The 18,779-nt window shown below is 44.6% G+C and overlaps 1 protein-coding gene across 4 annotated transcripts in view; it reads right to left on the bottom strand.

Annotated features, from left to right (window-relative positions):
* The window catches only part of dusp8a (dual specificity phosphatase 8a), a 42,701-nt gene that overhangs the window by 19,131 nt on the left and 4,791 nt on the right, over window positions 1-18,779 (bottom strand). For 3 of the 4 annotated variants that reach the window (XM_069528109.1, XM_069528108.1, XM_069528110.1), the window contains exons 2-3: window positions 16,591-16,987; window positions 7,067-7,205 (exon numbers count right to left, since the gene is read on the bottom strand). In XM_069528109.1, the coding sequence (XP_069384210.1) occupies window positions 7,067-7,205; window positions 16,591-16,827 (376 nt within the window). In that variant the 5' untranslated portion in view covers window positions 16,828-16,987. Of the gene's footprint in view, window positions 1-7,066; window positions 7,206-16,590; window positions 16,988-18,266; window positions 18,422-18,779 lie in introns of those variants that run through there. The other variant, XM_069528111.1, reaches the window with a different exon arrangement.

Raw genomic sequence — 18,779 nt, 5'->3', positions numbered from 1 at the left:
AAAGCCTTCTTTGTTTTATTTTCTTTACCAGAGAATTAAGATCACTTACATTATATTACAAATACATGTCTTAAATGTGCATGTTCTTTGTTCTTTCCTCATATAATACTTTATATAAACACATAAAATATGGTGCACACTTTGCCTTTAAGTACATCTAAGCTTAAATTTTAAGTGTGTTTGTCTGTGCTGACGTCTCGAGCTCTCATCTTGGTCCGCGCTACTTAGATTGTACACATATCACGTATTCTGGCTCCTGGGAAAAAAATATGGGGACTTTTATTCATTATGTGGACAAAAAGCAAGTCCGCATAATGTTAATATTTACATTTTATTGGTGAAGCATGTTTTAAGGTTAGGTTAAGGATAGGTTTAGGTTGAGATTTAGGTTAAGGTTAGAGTAAGTGTGTGTGTGTGTGTGTGTGTGTGTGTGTGTGTGTGTGTGTGTGTGTGTGTGTGTGTAGTGATGGAGGAGAAGGGAAAGAGGAGCAGGAGCAGTGAGATCACATCATGCTGGAAACATTTGGCAACGGCTCACATAAACACACACGCACGCACAAGCATGCACGCACACAGATGCATGCACACACACACAGACACGCACACAGACACGCACACACACACACACACACACACACAGACACACACAAAATCGCTGGCCTGTTTTTGTTCTCCAGTTTTGAGGGAAAGAAGGGGAAAATGACATCAAGCTCATCATGTGAGGCCAATGAGACAGACGCGGAGGGGGTGAGAACACTGGCAAAAACAGAACATTGTTACATAAAAACTCATCTCTGCACAGGAAGCCTCTGGGCCCCGTTAGCTTATTTTGTGTGTGTATGTGTGACAGAGAGTCTGCCCATATGGGCATGCATTTACTCCCTTGCTGGACTGTGCTTGTGCAAGTTAAGCATTTACACACCACCTCATCAAGGTGTGCGGTTAAATCCGAGCTCGTTACATATCTGCAGAGTGACTGTTTGCAGAAAACAGAGAATCGAGTCACAGCGCGCCTCCAAGGCTTCTCAAAGTCTGGAGCACTGAGGTGATGTCATAGATATTTTTGTGGGCCATTTTCTTTGACCTTTGTGCTCCCTCAGTGCTGGCTGGGGTGGGGTGGGCCTGGGGTGGGTGTATGTGTGTGTGTTTGTGTATCTACAAGCCAGGGTGAGAGCACCGAGGCCACTGGCGCCAGATGTGACGACCGCAGGAGTCTGGGCCTAAAAATAGAGCTCTGTTCTCAGCACCGTGAAACAGAAGAGGAGAGAGGAGAGAGGGAGGAGGAGGAGGAAAGAAGGGGAAATGGAGGAATAAGGAGGGTGGGGGTTAAAAAAGGCTGAAGGAGCAGTGGTAGGATGGACAGGAAGGCGAGGTCATTGAGAATAATGTGTCAGATCTCCCCAGGGAAGATGAGCTCACCTCCTAATGGCACCACTGGCTCCTTCTCAATGAAATCATTGATCTGCAGGACCTCCCCACAGCGTAATGGAGAGAGGTCAGATGGAAGGGTACAGGGGAGGAGGGGCAAGGAGGTGCCGAGCATGGACCTCATGCACGCACAACCATTCTTAATGTGCAACCTCTCTGACCTGCACTGAGGCTAAATACAACACACCTGCAGCCAGGAATATGCTAAATAAATGCCACTCGCACATCGAACCTGATCCCACATAGGTGTGTGGAGCTGTTGGCAGCGACTCAAGATGCAGATGTACAGGCTGCACATCTGGACGTCGAGTAAATCCAGGACTGATGCAAAAAAAAATCAGGAAAAGCACCGAAATGATGCTTCGGCAGTTAACGTTCATTTAAAATCAGTGATTTGTGTTTGTGTATCGTGTGAAGCATCGTGTACACACTTGCAGTTCACCACTATGCAGGTGTGTGTGTGTGTTTGTCATGGCAGAGTCGTGTCTCTCCTGTCGGACTGGTTCAGGGGATGTGGAGACGTTCAGCTCCGATGAGGCTGACAAACACTGCACAGGTCAGCATGACGGTCTGTCTCTCTGAATAAGCTCTGCGACCACACACACTCCGACCGACACACACAAGTGGACATGAATAAATCGAGCCAACTCAACTCCTGCACACAAGCACAAGTGAGTGTGTTACCTCATCTCAAAAGCTCTCCTCCAGCTATTTTGTTTTCTCCTGCATGCACTTTCAAACTCTGCCTCATGCACGCGCTACTTCATATGCACATATTCATGCAGACATGCGCATGAACACAAAAAACATGAATACACACAAACACACAGTGACACAAAAAGACCTTCTCATGCAGCTCATTGGAATGTGTCTGTGAACGGCTGCATTGTGAGATTCAGTCTCCCACCATTACCTCACCTCCTCAGCTTCTCTCTGATGCGCGCACACACACACACACACACACACACACACACACACACACACACACACACACACACACACACACACACACACACACACACACACACACACACACACACACACACACACACCGTCGCCCTGTTGTATAATGGCACAGAAGAATGACACATAACTAAATTGACCTTTGTACCTCTGTCTGTGCAGTCACTCCCTAACCTGATCTCATCGGAGCCCCGGGGTACACAGCAGCTCCTGTTTGTTTTGAGTGCAAGTATGTGTATGTGTGTGTGTGTGTGTGTGTGTGTGTGTGTGTGTGTGTGTGTGTGTGTGTGTGTGTGTGTGTGTTTGTGTAGGTGAGAGAGAAAGAGAGGCACCTTTCATCTCCTAATAACTCTCATCAGTGTGTCATCGCCATGTCTCGTCCTGTGTTCTTATGGTTGAGCCGGCGGCCTGACAGCCTGGGACTGAACATGCTAACCCTTCAAATAACAAAAAATACAAAGCTTCTCCTTCTTTTTGGTCTTCATCACCCGTGTCCATAAAGTCAACACACTTTTCAGCATGAAGCACATCTTTATGTCAAATCTGGTAAGACACCGTCACTGTGTAGTATGGAATGTACAATTCTCCCTGGACCTGTTTAAGTTATGTATGACAGGTGGAGGTCGGAGGACACATCTACTCACTTATCTGTCTATGTGGATTACATATTGTGGACAATATATAATTATTCAAAAGGTTTTGGTGATAACTGATGAATCATTTGGTCTATAAATTCAGAAAATACTTCTGCATACTTGTGTCAAATTCCTTGTTTTGTCAGAAAAACTACAAATGTGTCGATAATGACATTAAAATAGAAAAACTTCAATCTGTGGATCAAATGCTCGTTTTAGCTCTAATAATTAAAGATGATGTCGGAGCGTATATGTGAAGTCACTGCTCCCCTCCGAGACTCATCCGGCACGTGTCTTCATCGTTTCATCCCTCATCTCTATCTCATTTCAATGTGTGTCGCTTTTTTCTTCGCTGGCTGCGTCTCTGCGACCCACTGCTGCGACACTTGGTGGTAATCCTGCGAAAAGCGCTGGCAGATGGTGCCAGAGAAGATTGGGAGCAGTGTTGCACATCTGCAAACACACACACACACATACACACATACACACAAACACACAATAACCTTTCATACTTCTTTTTCATTGTTTTTTTCGGCTGTCGGGTCACAGCACTTTGACAAAAATGTGCGTGCTATGAATAAAATGTTATTTTTATCACCACCTCCCGTCTTCTTGAAACTATTATCCAACTCTCTTTTCATCTGAAGAACGTCACAACATTTTCCACACTTTCTCTCCTCTCTCTCTCATTTCCCTGATTATTATACTTTCGATCCCGCAGCTTCCTCTGCTACACGAGTTTCGGATGCCAGCATAAGAACGTTTTCGTCCTGGCAGGAACACATCAGAGACATCACGCATGACAAAGCTATAGTGGCACCAGCTAACGTACCACCTTGCTACACACTAGCACACAGTGTCGTCTTTTTTTTTTTTGGACTGTGTGCTGCAGATTGGTGGGAAACACGCAAACTTTAGAGCCACTGGGGAGGCAGCTGGCTCCCACCAAGTGATGTTCTCCTCCTCTACAAAACACACACACACACAAAAGTCAGAGCTCTGAAAAAGGCAAGACACATCAGCCTGAGCTCCAACTGGGTGAGATCATTGCTGTGGTAAAAAATAAAAACCTCCTTCATGTCCTCAGAGAACCATTTTTCTCAAAAACACTTTCACACAGTTGATGATGAAATAGGACAAACACACACATGCACACAAGCATGATCCCAGCATGCAAATATTTTCTGACAGCCATCACTGCCACATCCAGTGTGAATATATATATGAAATTATACACAGAGTGAGAATCCTTTGTCACACCCATTACTTTGGTCATTCACAAAACAACAATGGCTCTATTGGGAGCAGCTCCATGACATCATCTACATGTCGGAAGTGTTGTGCTCTCGGGGTCTGACTTATTGATTATCGGTGAATGGAGAGAAATCTTAGAGGAGTCAGTGATTGTTTTTGGATCAATAGAATCCCAGTACATGCACTTAGGTGTTGTAACATGCTACTCAAGCAGCTCATCTGCCAATCTCCACTTGATTAATTGTCCTAGTTTACACTGGTTGAATTAATTAAAAATTGCTTTAAAATATGAAAACATGTGAAAAACATAAATCCACATTAGAAATGTTTTCTCTGCGAGACTCTGCCCTAAACTTTCTTTGGAAATCATCTTCCCCTTAGACATTTATGGATTCTTTGCTATTCTCCCCTCTATCCGACCCTCTCCCCTTTCCCGTCCCCACTGTGTTATCGTTCGCTTGATTTGCAGTGTAAGTGTACTGTGTGTCTGAGTGTGTGTGGTCTGCATGTGTGAGGCTGAAAATAAGTCGTCAGTCAGATATGAAGTCATCACAGGAATTATTAGCATCATAAATCAGAGGCTCGGTAGAGGGGCAGGAGTGGAGAGAGGGGTGGAGAGAGGGGTGGAAAAGAGGGCGGTAGGGGAAGAGGGAGGGTAAAGAAAAGAGCGATATATTACGGTACCTTGAAACTTTAACAAGGAGGAAAAAATACTAATTAAGCCAGGGATGAGGGGAAATAGACGAAAAGGAAGGATGGAAAAAAGGAGCGCCTAAATAAGGGATATTTTTTAATCAGTTAATCTGTTTTTTGATGCCTGTAAAATTTCAGAAAATAGTGAAATATGACCATCACAAAATTCTGATAACTCAATATCCAACGATGTTAAGATTTGTGCTGAATCCTGGAGAAATAGGACCAGGGAATATATTTGTTAATCATGCTTGATGGACGCTTTCAACAGTTGCACATTACTTTCTATTTTTCTATTTAAATAATGATAAAAAGTATAATCAGTTGAATATTACGTTGGAGGTGGTTGGTCTGTGAAAACGACCCCTGAAGGAGGAGTGTTACCCTGAACCATCAGGGAATGCTTCATTGGAAACTGGATGGAAAACAGTAGGTGCTTTCAAAAAAGCAGTCAGGGAACGAGAAGCGTTTACCTGTCGTCACATAAGACCTGCACACGTAGCTGCCAGGATTTCTCTCATGTAGGACGCAGATTGCTCCGAGTCGCTGTGTGCCAGGAGCTTTGCAAAACGGATTCTTGGTTGCAAGAAATCCAGCTGTCTCGGAAAAAATTTATGTTTGAGTGCAGACTGGGCAAAGAACTAAAACTCCGGATTTTAAATGGTGTCACTCAAACATTTTCTAATCAGGATCATGAGGCAACTGTTCAAAATCCCTCATAAATAATTTCCCCTTCACATAACTTACATCATCACATGAAAGCTCCTGCAGCACTCATCCACATGACGTCATAATGCACGAACGCATGCATGCAAACAAGCATGCAGACGTGTACACGCAACGCCCTCCATCTGCCCACCCGCACACACGCATACACAAATAAATATCACGTCTGCACAGACACTGGCTGCTAGCTCCACTGACCCCAATATTACAACAACCCAAACAACAGCCAACGCCATTGGCTGAGTCCTCTTAGGGAATATTCTCTGCCACTGTTGTCGTGGAAACAGCAGAAAAGCAGGGACAGAAATGGAAGAAAGAAAATCTTTTTTTTTCCCTGACAAAAAAATGCAGAGGAAGTGAGCTGAGGAGGCTGATAAAGAGGAAGAGGGTCTTTCATTAAGAAGGGAATGATATCCGATTAAAAAAAAAATCCAGGCTTTCAGAGACAATCAGAGTGTGTGTGTGTGTGTGTGTGTGTGTGTGTGTGTGTGTGTTTGTGTTTGTGTGTGTGTGTGTGTGTGTCTGTGTGTGACACTGAACACGGGTGTGTGTGTGCTAGTTACATCTGTGACTGCGACTAATTGTGGAGCCTGGGTGCTTTGAGGCAATCCTCCTCAGCATCTATGAATGACTCATGAAAAACGCACTAATCTCCCAGCAGAGGGAGAGAGCTGAGAGGGGTGGCAGAAGAATGGGGATGTGGGGGATGCGGAGAAGAGAGCAGAGATTTGCCCGAGCGGCATGCCTCTGCCGTCTTATTTCCAATCTTGACTGAGGCAGATTACGCTCTCCTTTCTGCGCCGACACATGTGCGGTGGATTCATAAGCCTCCGCTGGTGACTGTGTGTGTAATGTCATCCCTCAAAAAGCTGCAGTCACCGAAATCGAGATGTTATTAACTCAACGAGGCTATTAACAAGTCTTGCCGGGGCTCAATTATAAGTCTTAGAGTGCTTAGTGGACGCTATGACAGGATAATAACTGTGGTAAATAAGGCCGGAGGATTGAAGTTAAGCTTCAGCTTTATTTCAGTGACGCTGGGTAAGAGAAAGACTCCGGGAAGCTTAAACATCAAAGAATCATCAGAGAGGATTTGTATCCAGGCAGCGTGATTTTCTTCTTCCTCCTGTCTCAACACATACCTGTAAACCCCTGAAAGGTCTGACGTCTGCCGATAAAAGAGACGAGAAACAACTATAATGTGACTGAGGAGAGGAACGCTTTGTTGTGCCCATCAGTGACATCTGCTGACCAAAGTATGCCACGACAAACAACTCCATTCAAACCAGCACAGGGATGACGGGGACACACACCACAGCTTCTACTCACACCACCATCATCCTCCACACACACACACACTCTCGTACCAGTGAGCAGGGAGACTTTGTGGAAGGTGCCCTCCAGCTTCCCCATGAGAATGTGCACGAAGCCGTCTTTGGACAGATGCCCCGCCTCTTTGGAACTCTGGTCATAAACCACCACTTCCTGCTTCCTGCCGAACTCCACCTGCACAAAAGGATAAACAACAAGGAAGAGAATCACGTTGATTATTCAGAAGTGCTGTGGAAAACATTTCACGCATCGAGCACCGACATGGAACAGAGAGTTGGTTGGTATGACTAGAATTACAAGCATCTATCTGGCATTTGTGTTACTGTCGTTCATCATAGGAACTGGAAATATCTTGTCTTGGCTGAGAGACAGTGAAATTGTTGCAAGACATTCTGACAATAAGCACGAGGGGGGCTGCTGCGGGAAATGAACATACAGCTGGGAAAGTTTCTCGGAACATGTGACCACTCTGCTGCATTAGTACACGGATGCAGCAACAAGGAAAAGCAAATGAACTTATCAACACACCAATGGGAGTTTTGAGAAAAAAACAATGCGACAGTCAGCACGAGGAAGTAGAGGTGATTTTTAGAATAAGATATATGAATAATCCATGAGCTCTGTGTATTGCTCCATTCAACTGTGACTCTAATGTTTACGCTGCCGATACTGCAGAGAAGATTGTTTGTTGTCAGGGTAAAATCATAAAAACTGTCTCCACTGTATTTATGTCCATCGCTGCGTCAGTGTGATGCTGTTTGTATCATCTTCTGGGAGAGATGAGAGGATACAAGCATGCGCAGTGGTGATGAATGTGTGTTTGCAAGAAAGAGTGCGTGCATGTGCTGGTGCACATAAGCCAGCTAGCCAGGCTTGTGTGTGTGTGTGTATGTGTGTGTGTGTGTGTGTGTGTTGTTCCCCCATGTTGTCAGGCAGGCTTTGGTCACATGACCATGAGGCAGCGCCTACTGCAGCTATGAATCACTGCATCGTTGAACCGCCACTGGACAGGAGAGGAGAGGGGAGGGGAGGGGTGGAGAGGAGGATGGAGGGATGGATGGATAGAGAGGGTGGGGGTAGTGGAGTAGTGGGGCAGGGGAAGATGGAGATTAGATGGAGAAAGATACGAGAGGGAATTTAAGAAAAGGAGGAAGAAAAACCTGAGGCGATGAAAAGGGGCAGGTGGAGGAGGGGAGACAGGATGAGACGGGACGACCCACTGTCTTTGTTTACCTCAACAACAACCCTCCTCTAAAAACCAGCCGTTAGCTTCGAGGCAAAAATGGAGCGCGAGGATGAGAGCTCATGCTACACACAGCGACACGGTGTGCATGGAGTGCACCTGATTACGTTTGTGATTATAGAGCAGCAGCAGCAGAGCGCCCTGGCAGACAGCCATGCAGGTGATTCAGACATTCAGCCTTTAAAGTCTGAATGGAAGCAACTCAGGCCTCAGAGGGTTGTCAATTATCAGCAGCTGTTTGGTAAATAAATTAAAGAAAGAAAGAAATGGATCCAGGAATTTCTTTAACACTTTCTTTAACATTGGTGGAGGTATAGGCTCAACTGAGTGCCTTGTAGTTATTATAAATGATTATTGCTTTCACAGAAACATTGACACGTGACATGTGATACCATGTACTTACAAGATATAGATAGTATAGGTGTGTATTGATCTGTAAAAGGTGCCAATGCTGAGCTTATTTTAAATAACATAAAGTTTACTCTTTGATTTCCTTCTTTTATATCTCTATCACACTCATTTATTCGTTATTAAATACTCACCTTCTCTGACTTTACTAACCCTGGATACTTTTGGCTAATAATCCAAATGAGATCAGAACTTCTTTGGGAGCTTGATCTCAAAGTGAGGATTACAAGCCTTTTACTGCACATACAAATGCACACCGCACATACTCATGTCTGAACCATGCACTGTGCACAAAGTTTCACAAACAAAACAGGCAGCAAAAATAGAAAAGCTGCATAACATTTTCAAGACTTCAGTTCATGTTGTGTATTACTTCTCCTTTGTCGCTTACAAACAGCAGTTGTGCTGTACTGCCATCAGAAAGTAGAAATGGAAAGAGGAAAGAACTGCACCGGTATGGGATCAGTACTGGGTATCGGCCAATACAGAAAGTCAAGGTATCATAATTATTATCTGGAAGGGGTAGTGACTATTTCCATTTTAAGGGACTATTTCTGGCAGAATGAAATTACAACTTCTCTCATCCTCTTTGAATACAAAGGTATAGCAGCCTATAAATAGCAGTCTATATTTAAGAGTGTGTATGAATACACATAGCAGGACATCAGCTACACTTTTTCTGTGAATGCTGCTAGGCTAATGCTATGGCTTCACCTCGGTATGTGACACACGAAGGCTTTGTTGCAGTGTTAGAGGTCAATGACCCAGGGGAGCATGGGACTGGCTGTCAGACTGCAGCAGCAGTTACACACCTCTCTGCAGTGCTTCTGCATCACCACTGTTAACTCTACTGGCCCGACCGCTCTCTGACGCATGCACATTGCAGGTAAACAAGGAATGCCCCTGGCAAAGAGAGAGAGAGAGAGAGGTGATGGAGAGAAACAGAGGTGGACAAATGGGGGAGAAGGGGGATCATGGAGGAAGGTTGCGGGACGATGAGGATCAGCTTTGGAAGGAGGGATAACAAGGAGGAGGAGGGTGCAGAGAGGGACAGAAGGTGGCACTGCAAGACCAACTGCGACAATCCCACTGCAGCCAAGATTTACTTTTAACAATGTGAAGGCTGGCATCTCAGCAGGTCATTAACAAGGAGCGGTCAGAGGAGGGAGAGGTTATTTTTCTCCTGTCATTTGCAAAGGGTGTCAACAAAAAAACTGCAAGGAACGTAGGAGTCAAAGCAGATGAGATACAGGAGGACCAGGGCCCTTCGGTTTTGTGTTGATTATGTGAAATTAGAAGAAGAGAAAATATGAAAAAAATTGAGGTGTTGCAGAAGAAACTGTGAAAAGTCCCTGCAGCAATCTCACTGACCCTGTGTCATAAATTATAAAAGCTCTCAGAGAAAAAAATGGCTGCAAGTCAAGGCTCTTCTGTAGGGACACAAACACACAAACACTCCATGACACACACACACACTGAAGGAGGACTGAACAAAGAACACATGTCCAAATACTTCTGGTCTTGATAGTAAATGATGGGTAGCCTGGCAACAAAAGCTATCTGTGGAACTGTGGTAGCACGTAGCCTCTGCATACAGTTCTTGTGTAAGAGGGAGAAACATGGTTTCCTCTGACCCCAGCAATGCTACTGACCAGTGACAAGGTCATGTGCTGAGCAGGACAGTGTGTGCGTGTGTGTGTGTGTGTTTGTGAGTGAACTATGACACAATATCAGCACAAACAATCTAAAAATGGCCGGCCACATTTATTAAGTGCAGCCTGGGCCCACTCAGTGCGTCCTCTCCGGGAAGTCCCGCTGAAAACGGGTTTGAACTCTCGTTGACCAACAGCGTTTCCAGCTCCAACAGCGTTCCCAGCTCCGACTGTGAATGTAAAGCTGTACGGAGCCTGAGAATAAACACGAGGAAAATACTGTGCATTTTGATGTCACAATCGTTTTTAACAAGGTCACAAAGTGCCACAGCTCACACTGCATACAGTACATTGCATACTGATAGAGGACCTGCTGCTGACCTCTCCGAGCAGTTCATGTGTCGGTTTAAGACGAAGTGCGACATATACGACTCGCCACCGTAAAGATACCACCTCGGGGCCAGATGATGTCATTGACTGGCACTGGCAGCTGCCACTTCCATGCATGCTTCAGTAGGTGTGATGTGTGTCATGGAGCTCCTGTACTCCTATCCTTGTGAGGACCAACTACAAAATGAGAGTTGGGTTACAGGTTTTAGCGGCAAGTTGCGGATGAACGGCTAAAGGAATGAAAGCCATCAGTGGAAAGTACAGTATTACAATCGTGTGTGTGTGGGTTTCAGACAAGGATGTGAAGATGTGGCAGGGTGGTGAAAGTCCCTGATGTGTGTGCAGTGTGAGGTCATCACGGATCATTTAGGGGACGTGGTCACCTGATCCAGTCACACCCACTCACCGCTGAATGTCAGAGGGCCTTTAACACACACATGTACACACCAGGTCCCACACAGGCTACACATTCAGACGCAACTAACGGCTCCACACATTTACATAGAAGTATAAAATATCTCAGTGTTTCTCAGCTGTTCTGTCCCGGGCTCACACACACACAACCAGACTGAAGTGAAATAGCACATGCTGCAGATCCGGTTGTACCACGCTAATCCTCCTCACTTCGAATGTAATCAAAACCACATTTTCTATCTGCAAATCATCTCTGACTCTTTTTCCATCTTTCCTCAACATCCTAAAATATTTTTATACACATGTCACTCCCACTTCACGGTGCAGTACGTTACGTCTGTTACTATACACACTGTATGCGTATGTGTCTATATCAAACAGGCGGATCTTTAAAACAAACAATGATTCATGTCATGACCTCATCAGAGCAAACACATGGCATATCCTGCTCTGTAGAAAAATCACCAGCGGCCACAGTGTTTTTGTTTCAACTTGGCAAAAGGAAAAATGTGAATGAAACACACACAAAAAAAAAAAGACAAAAAATATTTCCCTTGAGTCTGCCCTCTGGGTAATCTGGCAAACAATCCATGCAGTGAGTCATCAAGTTCCCAGTTCTGCAGCTACTGTCAAGGCGATGACACATGAAACACTTGTGTGCTGTCCTTTATTTTGAAATACTGTACTGCAATTACTGGAAACTTCTGTATTCAGAACAAAACTGTTGCGAAAACTGCATGGTGTTCTACAAACAGATGACCAGTGTCTATACTGTGTCTGACACTTAAATATCACACAAAGACATTTCCTCATTGTTTGCTTCAACACAGTCGCAGCAGGAACACTCGCACTCGATTCTTCAATGTTATCGGTGAATTTCCCAACGTGAAACTTATAACTTATAACTTAAGGATAAACACAACAAATGCTGTATCATCATTGCATAAATGCTTAATTTAGTCACATGGAGTTTCCGCCTGCGCTCATTCAATCCTGACAGGTTAAGATCACAGTCAAGATCACAGGCCCGTCATCTGGCTCTCTTTATTTATAAGTGGCCATTAAACCAGACAATCACTGCACTTTATTATCATGACTAATAAGTTGTATCACATCAATTGAGGACAAAGTAGAGTGTAAGTATGAGTGCAAGACTTGAAAAGCACAAAAATTTAATGTGCAAGGATGGTGGTGCAACAAATTTATTATGAGCATCAACTTTTCTGTAGATTATGTTTTTCAATTAATTGGCAAATTCACCCACTGTGTGACTAACTAAGGATTATTTTATCATTTTATTTTAAAACATCAGAAAATTGTTTCCCTGATCAAAATTTCAATCAAGTTTCATTATAAAATCTAGAATGGCACTCAGTAGAGCACAATCGTCTCCTTAAATTAATTTTTTTCATTTTTAAAAGACTGCTCTTCATCCATTTTCCTGTCAGTCAGGTTATTGATTTGTTGACTACTCTGCTACATAAGTGGAATTGATTAATTTCTTTTTATTAATGTTTTTTCTCAATTCCCTAAAAGAAAGAAACAGCCCTGTATTGATTAAACTTCTTGATGATTCCATCAGACAGATCAGAAACACAAATTCTGTGCATAAAACTGCAGTAAAAAAACAACAATGTTTACGTCACATCTGGATGATACCCAGTCCATTTAATTAGGTCAGTATACTCATCCAGTCTGCACTTTCATGTTTAGGGCCAAACAATTTGTGTCTTCTAAGTAGGTTGATGTATTCTCTCTACTACTCTGGGTCCCATTCATCACAGGTCTTGCCTCCATGTCTACATACAGGAGGAAGGGGGCTTCCCCAGGCTGACTGCTCGTAGTAAAAACCTCTGGTCCATCTGTCAGGGCCTGCCTGGCCGACTGTCTCCGTCACAGCAGCAGGGATTAGCCGGGCTTAAGCCAAGAAACCAGCCACCTGCCCTGCAGCCTGTCAGAAGAGGCATAAGGTAGCCCGGCTAAGCCTGCACTGTCCCGCTCCCATCAGAGATCCACTGCCACCTCACCTGCTGCCTCTGACTTACATGAATACACAGCATTAATGAAGAGGTTATGAAGGGGATGGGAATGGAAGGGGAGAAGAAAGAGGGCAACAATTTGATCGCCGCTGCGCTGGTCATGGATGTTCATTCAGCTCGGTTAACTGAAGCGTTGGGAGCCTCTATGAAAGAGGGTGAGTGCAGCGCCTTGGGGGATGCAGGCTATTAGTGCTCAATGGGAAGTGAGGCAGGAGGCAGCAGGGGCGGAGGGAGGCAGCAGCCCATCCATGAATACCCTCAGTGCTGCTCTCCCGCTTCCTGCATTCACTTCCCCAACAAAGAGCCACAATGGTGTCCTTTGCTGTCTTGGCTGGCTGACGCTTCTCCTGGCGATGCTCAGAGCCACGTGGGGGGTAAAGTGTGTGTGGTGTGTGTGTGTGTGTGTGTGTGTGTGTGTGTGTAAGTGAGGGGTTAGCTGGGAGTCGGCTTTAACACCACGCAGCCTGTCTGCACGTGCCCAGCCCGCGGCCTGCCAGTGGCCGCACAAAAGAGATGATGTCATGCTTAGCCAATAACAAAAGAGTCTGGCTCCGCTGGGCCCTCCTCTTTCACCCAGCTAGTTCCAGCTTTATCCAGCCTCGCATTAATCACAAGCCTTATCCTCTTTACTGGGGGTGGGAAATGGATAATAACAAACCAGCCATGGGGCAACAGAGAGGAAGAGGAGAGGAAAAGGGAATAAACGATGAAGAAGGCTATGCATGAGGGAGATAGACCGACACGCAGACAGAGCTGTCATGAGACTGAAAGTGAGAGAAGTCAGAAGGAAGCACGGCCCTACAGGGTGCCGCAGTGCGAGATCTGCCAACCACAGGGCCCCCACAGTGAGATTTACCCAACAGACAGCATAGAAACACACTGGAGCTTGCTGCACTGACAGAAGTAATGAAACGCTCACACTTCACAGCTCCCCAGCTGCAACTTTCTTAGCTTCTCCAGCTTTTCTTTTGTTGTTGTTTTTTCCGTCTAATTCTGCAGACCGCAAGAGGAGTTCATGCACCATCACAACCCAACATAAAACCATTATCTGAGCTGAGCTGCATCATCGCGTCGATCACACAGTCTCAACAGGATCTCCCGTATGGCCTTCGGGCTCAGCAGCTTCTTTTGTATCCAGGTACATGCAGTAATACAAGAGAGACTTTTCCACAAGATCCTTGTCCTGCCAACAGTGGTAAATTTTAGGTGAGAAGAAAGGCATGTGGGTACGACTGCCAGAAGTCCACGCAATAAAGCAGAATTAAAACTAATTAGAATAACAGAGTCTGTGAGAAACAGCAGGCGCATGGGGACTCTCAGCCAATGTAGCAATTATACAGACGCTATTAGCTGAACTGAAGGTCATTAGACTTGAGAAAGTAACAATAATCCACAGTTCTCATCCATTTTACCATCTGACCATGTGGAAAGTGTCAGTCACCTACGAGCGTTAACTGTAATCCAACAGGAGTGGCAAAGCAATAATCTGCAGCAATAATGTATAATTATTTGCCATTTGATGGGCAGGGCGTGTTTTTGGTGATTAAAGTTCTCTCGCCGCGCACCAGATGAAAACACAGGCTCAGTTTGTCAGCTACAACTCCAGGGCTGACATTTCAGTATATAAATACACGCAGCAGCTCATAATTCAGTCTCATAAGTAGGTTTAACAGAACAAGATGCGAAGCATGTCAGACTCTCCGACCTGCTCCTGGCAACCAGGAAGTGAAAAAACAAAAACAAAAGCAATAGTGTTTTATAGACAATGCCATTGAAACCGAGTGTGTCACACCTCAATGAAGAATTGCAGTCAACTGTTATGTGTCATCGGCTGCTGGGGGTCAGTGTTTTATTGCGCTGGGTGTGTCGTGGTTAAAAGTAAAAGGTTAAACAAATACCTAAAAATAACATTAGGAGAAACAGTGCAGACAGGAAGAGGAATCTCCTCTGCCACTTCTGCAGCTTTGTTTTGTTGTGTTTCTGTGCAATTACGTGCTGCTCGGAAGGTCTGCTCTGTGTTGCATTCATGTGTTTAAACGTTTAAACAACATCTTGACACCTTTTTCCAATGTTTGCACAATATCCAAGAGCAAAGAAAAAGGTTGGACAGACATAAATAATCAAAACATGTGCAAGTTAATCACGAAAAACGTCTGTGTGTAAAGTTCACATTAAAAGCTACAATTTTAATGATTTTTTTTTAGATATTGTTCCTGAACTTTTCCAGTGGGGAACTTACTTTTCCGATTATTCTGACACCACATAAACGCACAATTTGTCAAGTCATGGAAATCTGTTGAGTGACGAGGGCACAAAACACATCGCGTACATAGTCCCATACACCCCCCACACACATCGCCCTCCGCTTAGGTTTCGCCTCTCGGAGTTCCTTCAGTTTCACACGGCGACTAAAAATATAGGAGTCAGCGTGCCACAGGTGGATGGGCCATGGAAAAAAGGGCTGTCATATTCAGAGGAGAAGTCATGGAAAACGGGAGGATCCGATTTCACGGCCACTGATAAGCAACTAACCTACAGTAAGCTGCTCCGTCTGCCAAATATAGCAGCCACTAATGTCGTGCAGGCATGAGCTTTGGCACAAAAGAAGATCGATCCAGAACCACATGGGTGCATGGATCAGACTTTGGGAAATGTTCTGAGAAAGAGATGGAAATGTGGGGAGATGCAGGGTGAAACAGCTGCTGATGTGGGAGCTGGAATCTGAGACGTTTGGTTCAAGTAAAATCTTAATGTCACAAATTGCTGCATCTGCTGTACAATAGTGTACATGCATGACATAAAAAGCATTGCTATACTCCAGTAGTACAGATTGAATTTTAATACATGTGGCTCTATGTCCTATTAAATAAGAAATTAGTCAACAAGATATTTTGTCACAGCAGTCTTTTCTGCAGTAATTTTTTTGTGCTCCAGCGCTGATTCTGCTGAAACAAGCACGATTGTGCTGACTTGTCCCAACGCACTGCACTGTAAATGCACCAGTTTTAATTTCCCACACTGATCTGCAAAAGGACCTTACACTATATTTTCTCTTCATATGTCAGAGGACAAATTTTACTTCGCATGAATCCATGTTAAAAGCCAGACAATCGGCTTTTTAATGAGGTTTTGTTGGAACAGAATGAACGGGATCAAATTTTGATGATCAAAGTGGATTAAAAAGATCAATATTATATATATATCTATATTCCCTTGATCCCTTAATGGATGTTGATAATTAATCTATCCCTCTCACAAGATGGAAAAAGATACAAAACTAGCTCTGAAGCTCCAGCCGCTGTTTTTATCAGCAAGGTGGATGTTCGTTAGATAAAAAGGCTCTTTAATCACTTTAGTCAAACCTTATCTCCCCGAAGAGCGTCGCCCCTCGGGTACTCTGAGCTTTAACTCACCTTCACCTTGCCGTTGAGTTGCAGCAGCTCGGTAACAGACACCTTGTCCTGCTGCAGTCGCCTCTTCACCAGCTTGGAGCAGCAAACGTTGACCGCACCTTGCACGTGTGACGCGTTGTACTCAGAGAAGGTTCGGCTGTCAATCACCAGCAGGCGGCCCGTTCCTCTCTGGATGAGACTCGCCAGGCGCTTGATGTCCATGGAGCTGCGCTTTGTCGGCCCTTTCTCTCCTGCCATGATGATGTAGGACAGGCGGAGTGGTAACCCTGGGTCACAGACGTGGGGGTGTTAAGGGTTGGGTTGAGGAGGACGAAAGGTAGATGAAAGAGACGGAGGAGGAGGCGAGGTCAGCGGAGGAGGGCTACCACCGGAGCAGGCGCTGAGAGATCCATGGTGCCTGCAGAGAGAAGGAGGAGGAAGAAGAAAATGAATTAAAACACTGTCCCATTGCAACTACAGTCTTCTTCATGGCATTTTTTGGATCATTAGAATGACATTACAGCCGCGATATTCAAAACTACCACTGTCAGTTGCTGATCATGAGACATCGAGGGCATGATCACCTCTCGTCCTCAGCTTCAGTCCAATCATTCCACAACTTTCCAACAACTAAAACAATTTGAACCCAGCTGCTAAGCGACAGTGATGGATTAGGTGCATAAATTTCCAAACCAAAGCTGCGTGCCTGATGTATTTTTGGGCATTTGTATTATCTTTTATTGACAGACCTTGGATATTAAAATAGCTACAATGCTAAACATGAAAAGAAAAGTTATTTAAAGACTTAAAAGCCAACTGGGACTCATCAGTCCAAAGATCTAACGGAATATCACACGTCCAAATACAAAGCCAAAGACTTAATTTAGACATGCGTGTGTGTGCGTGTCTGTGGAAGTGTGTGTGAAGGTTGGTTGTTGTTGATCGAGGGGGTCTCTTGCGCGGCAGCTCTTGAAACAGGAAACTGAGGGCGTGAGATAAATTAAGCCAGGGGAATTCAGAGAGCAGGTCTGGACAGAGGCGACCGGCCTGTGTGATATCCTGTGTATGTGTGTGTGAATTTGTGAATGTGTGTGTTGCAGATAGCTGTCCATAAACTTGATGAACTGCCTCCTCCCATCTATCACCACTAATCACTCTGATCTCCTCGGTGCTCATGTTCTCCAAAGCACTTGTACATTTAACATGAGAGGCAGACACACACACACACGCACACACACACGCACACACACACACACAATTGTTTATCAGGGTTGGAGGATCAATGACTGCGTGTGTGAGAAAAGATTGCGCTACAGAAACTTGTGAAAAAAAACATGTAGGTTGACGACCACTTTCTTAGTTAACCAGGTGTCAGACGACAAGTGAGAAGGTCAGAATGTGAATACAGTCATGTTGTTTTATTCATCTACTGGCACATGGTGTCATGAAAAATGAATGGGCCTCCTCTCATTTACCCTGAAGCCTAAACGGAGGTTTAAACCTCAGTTGAAAAGGGAGAGTACGAGATGGATGGTTAGTGGAGACAGTTTTAAGTTTTAAATGAACACAAACCTTGAAGTAATAACTGATGAAAAGACAGAGGGAAACTTAATGTGTCATAATAAGGTGTTATGAAGGCTAAGAGCAGAAAAATAAAATGTCTATATGCAGCTGAGCAAGAAAAATATTTTGCACACCAGAAAAGTGTTGAGCAAACCGAAACAGAAAGGGAGAGGTGGAGAGACTGATGCCCTCTGATCTGATAGTGTCGTCCAAGTAGCCCTGCACCTCTGCTTGACACAGGAGAGAGAATAGAAGATGGATCAGGGGGGAGGAGGCGATGGATGTTATTCAGCGAGGATCTCTCCAGCCTAGCAACTCAGCCAGTTCAAGGCAAGGGAGGGAACTGTTGTGAAGATGGAGGAGGGAGGACAAGAGATGAAGAGAATGTCACTGTTTGCAAGAATGAGGGAGGAGTAAAGTGACAGAGAAGGGAATGGTAAAATCGCTCATATTAAAATTGCTAATCAGAAAAACTTGCAGACAAAAGCATCACCCTCGAGACACAGATGTAGAGTGGATGAGATGTGACAAACAGCGTTGCAGCTGAGGCTGTGCATCATTCCTTCACAGATCCTCAAAATAGTCATGTTCTGTCACATACAGTCCTACAGGCTGCTGTCCAAACCTGAACATAGACGTACACATGC

This window comes from Paralichthys olivaceus, chromosome 7 (assembly GCF_024713975.1).
Source record: "Paralichthys olivaceus isolate ysfri-2021 chromosome 7, ASM2471397v2, whole genome shotgun sequence".
NCBI classification, from domain to species: Eukaryota; Metazoa; Chordata; class Actinopteri; order Pleuronectiformes; family Paralichthyidae; genus Paralichthys; species Paralichthys olivaceus.
Note: the sequence above shows the minus strand (reverse complement) of the source record. Positions and strands in the feature narration are given on the sequence as shown.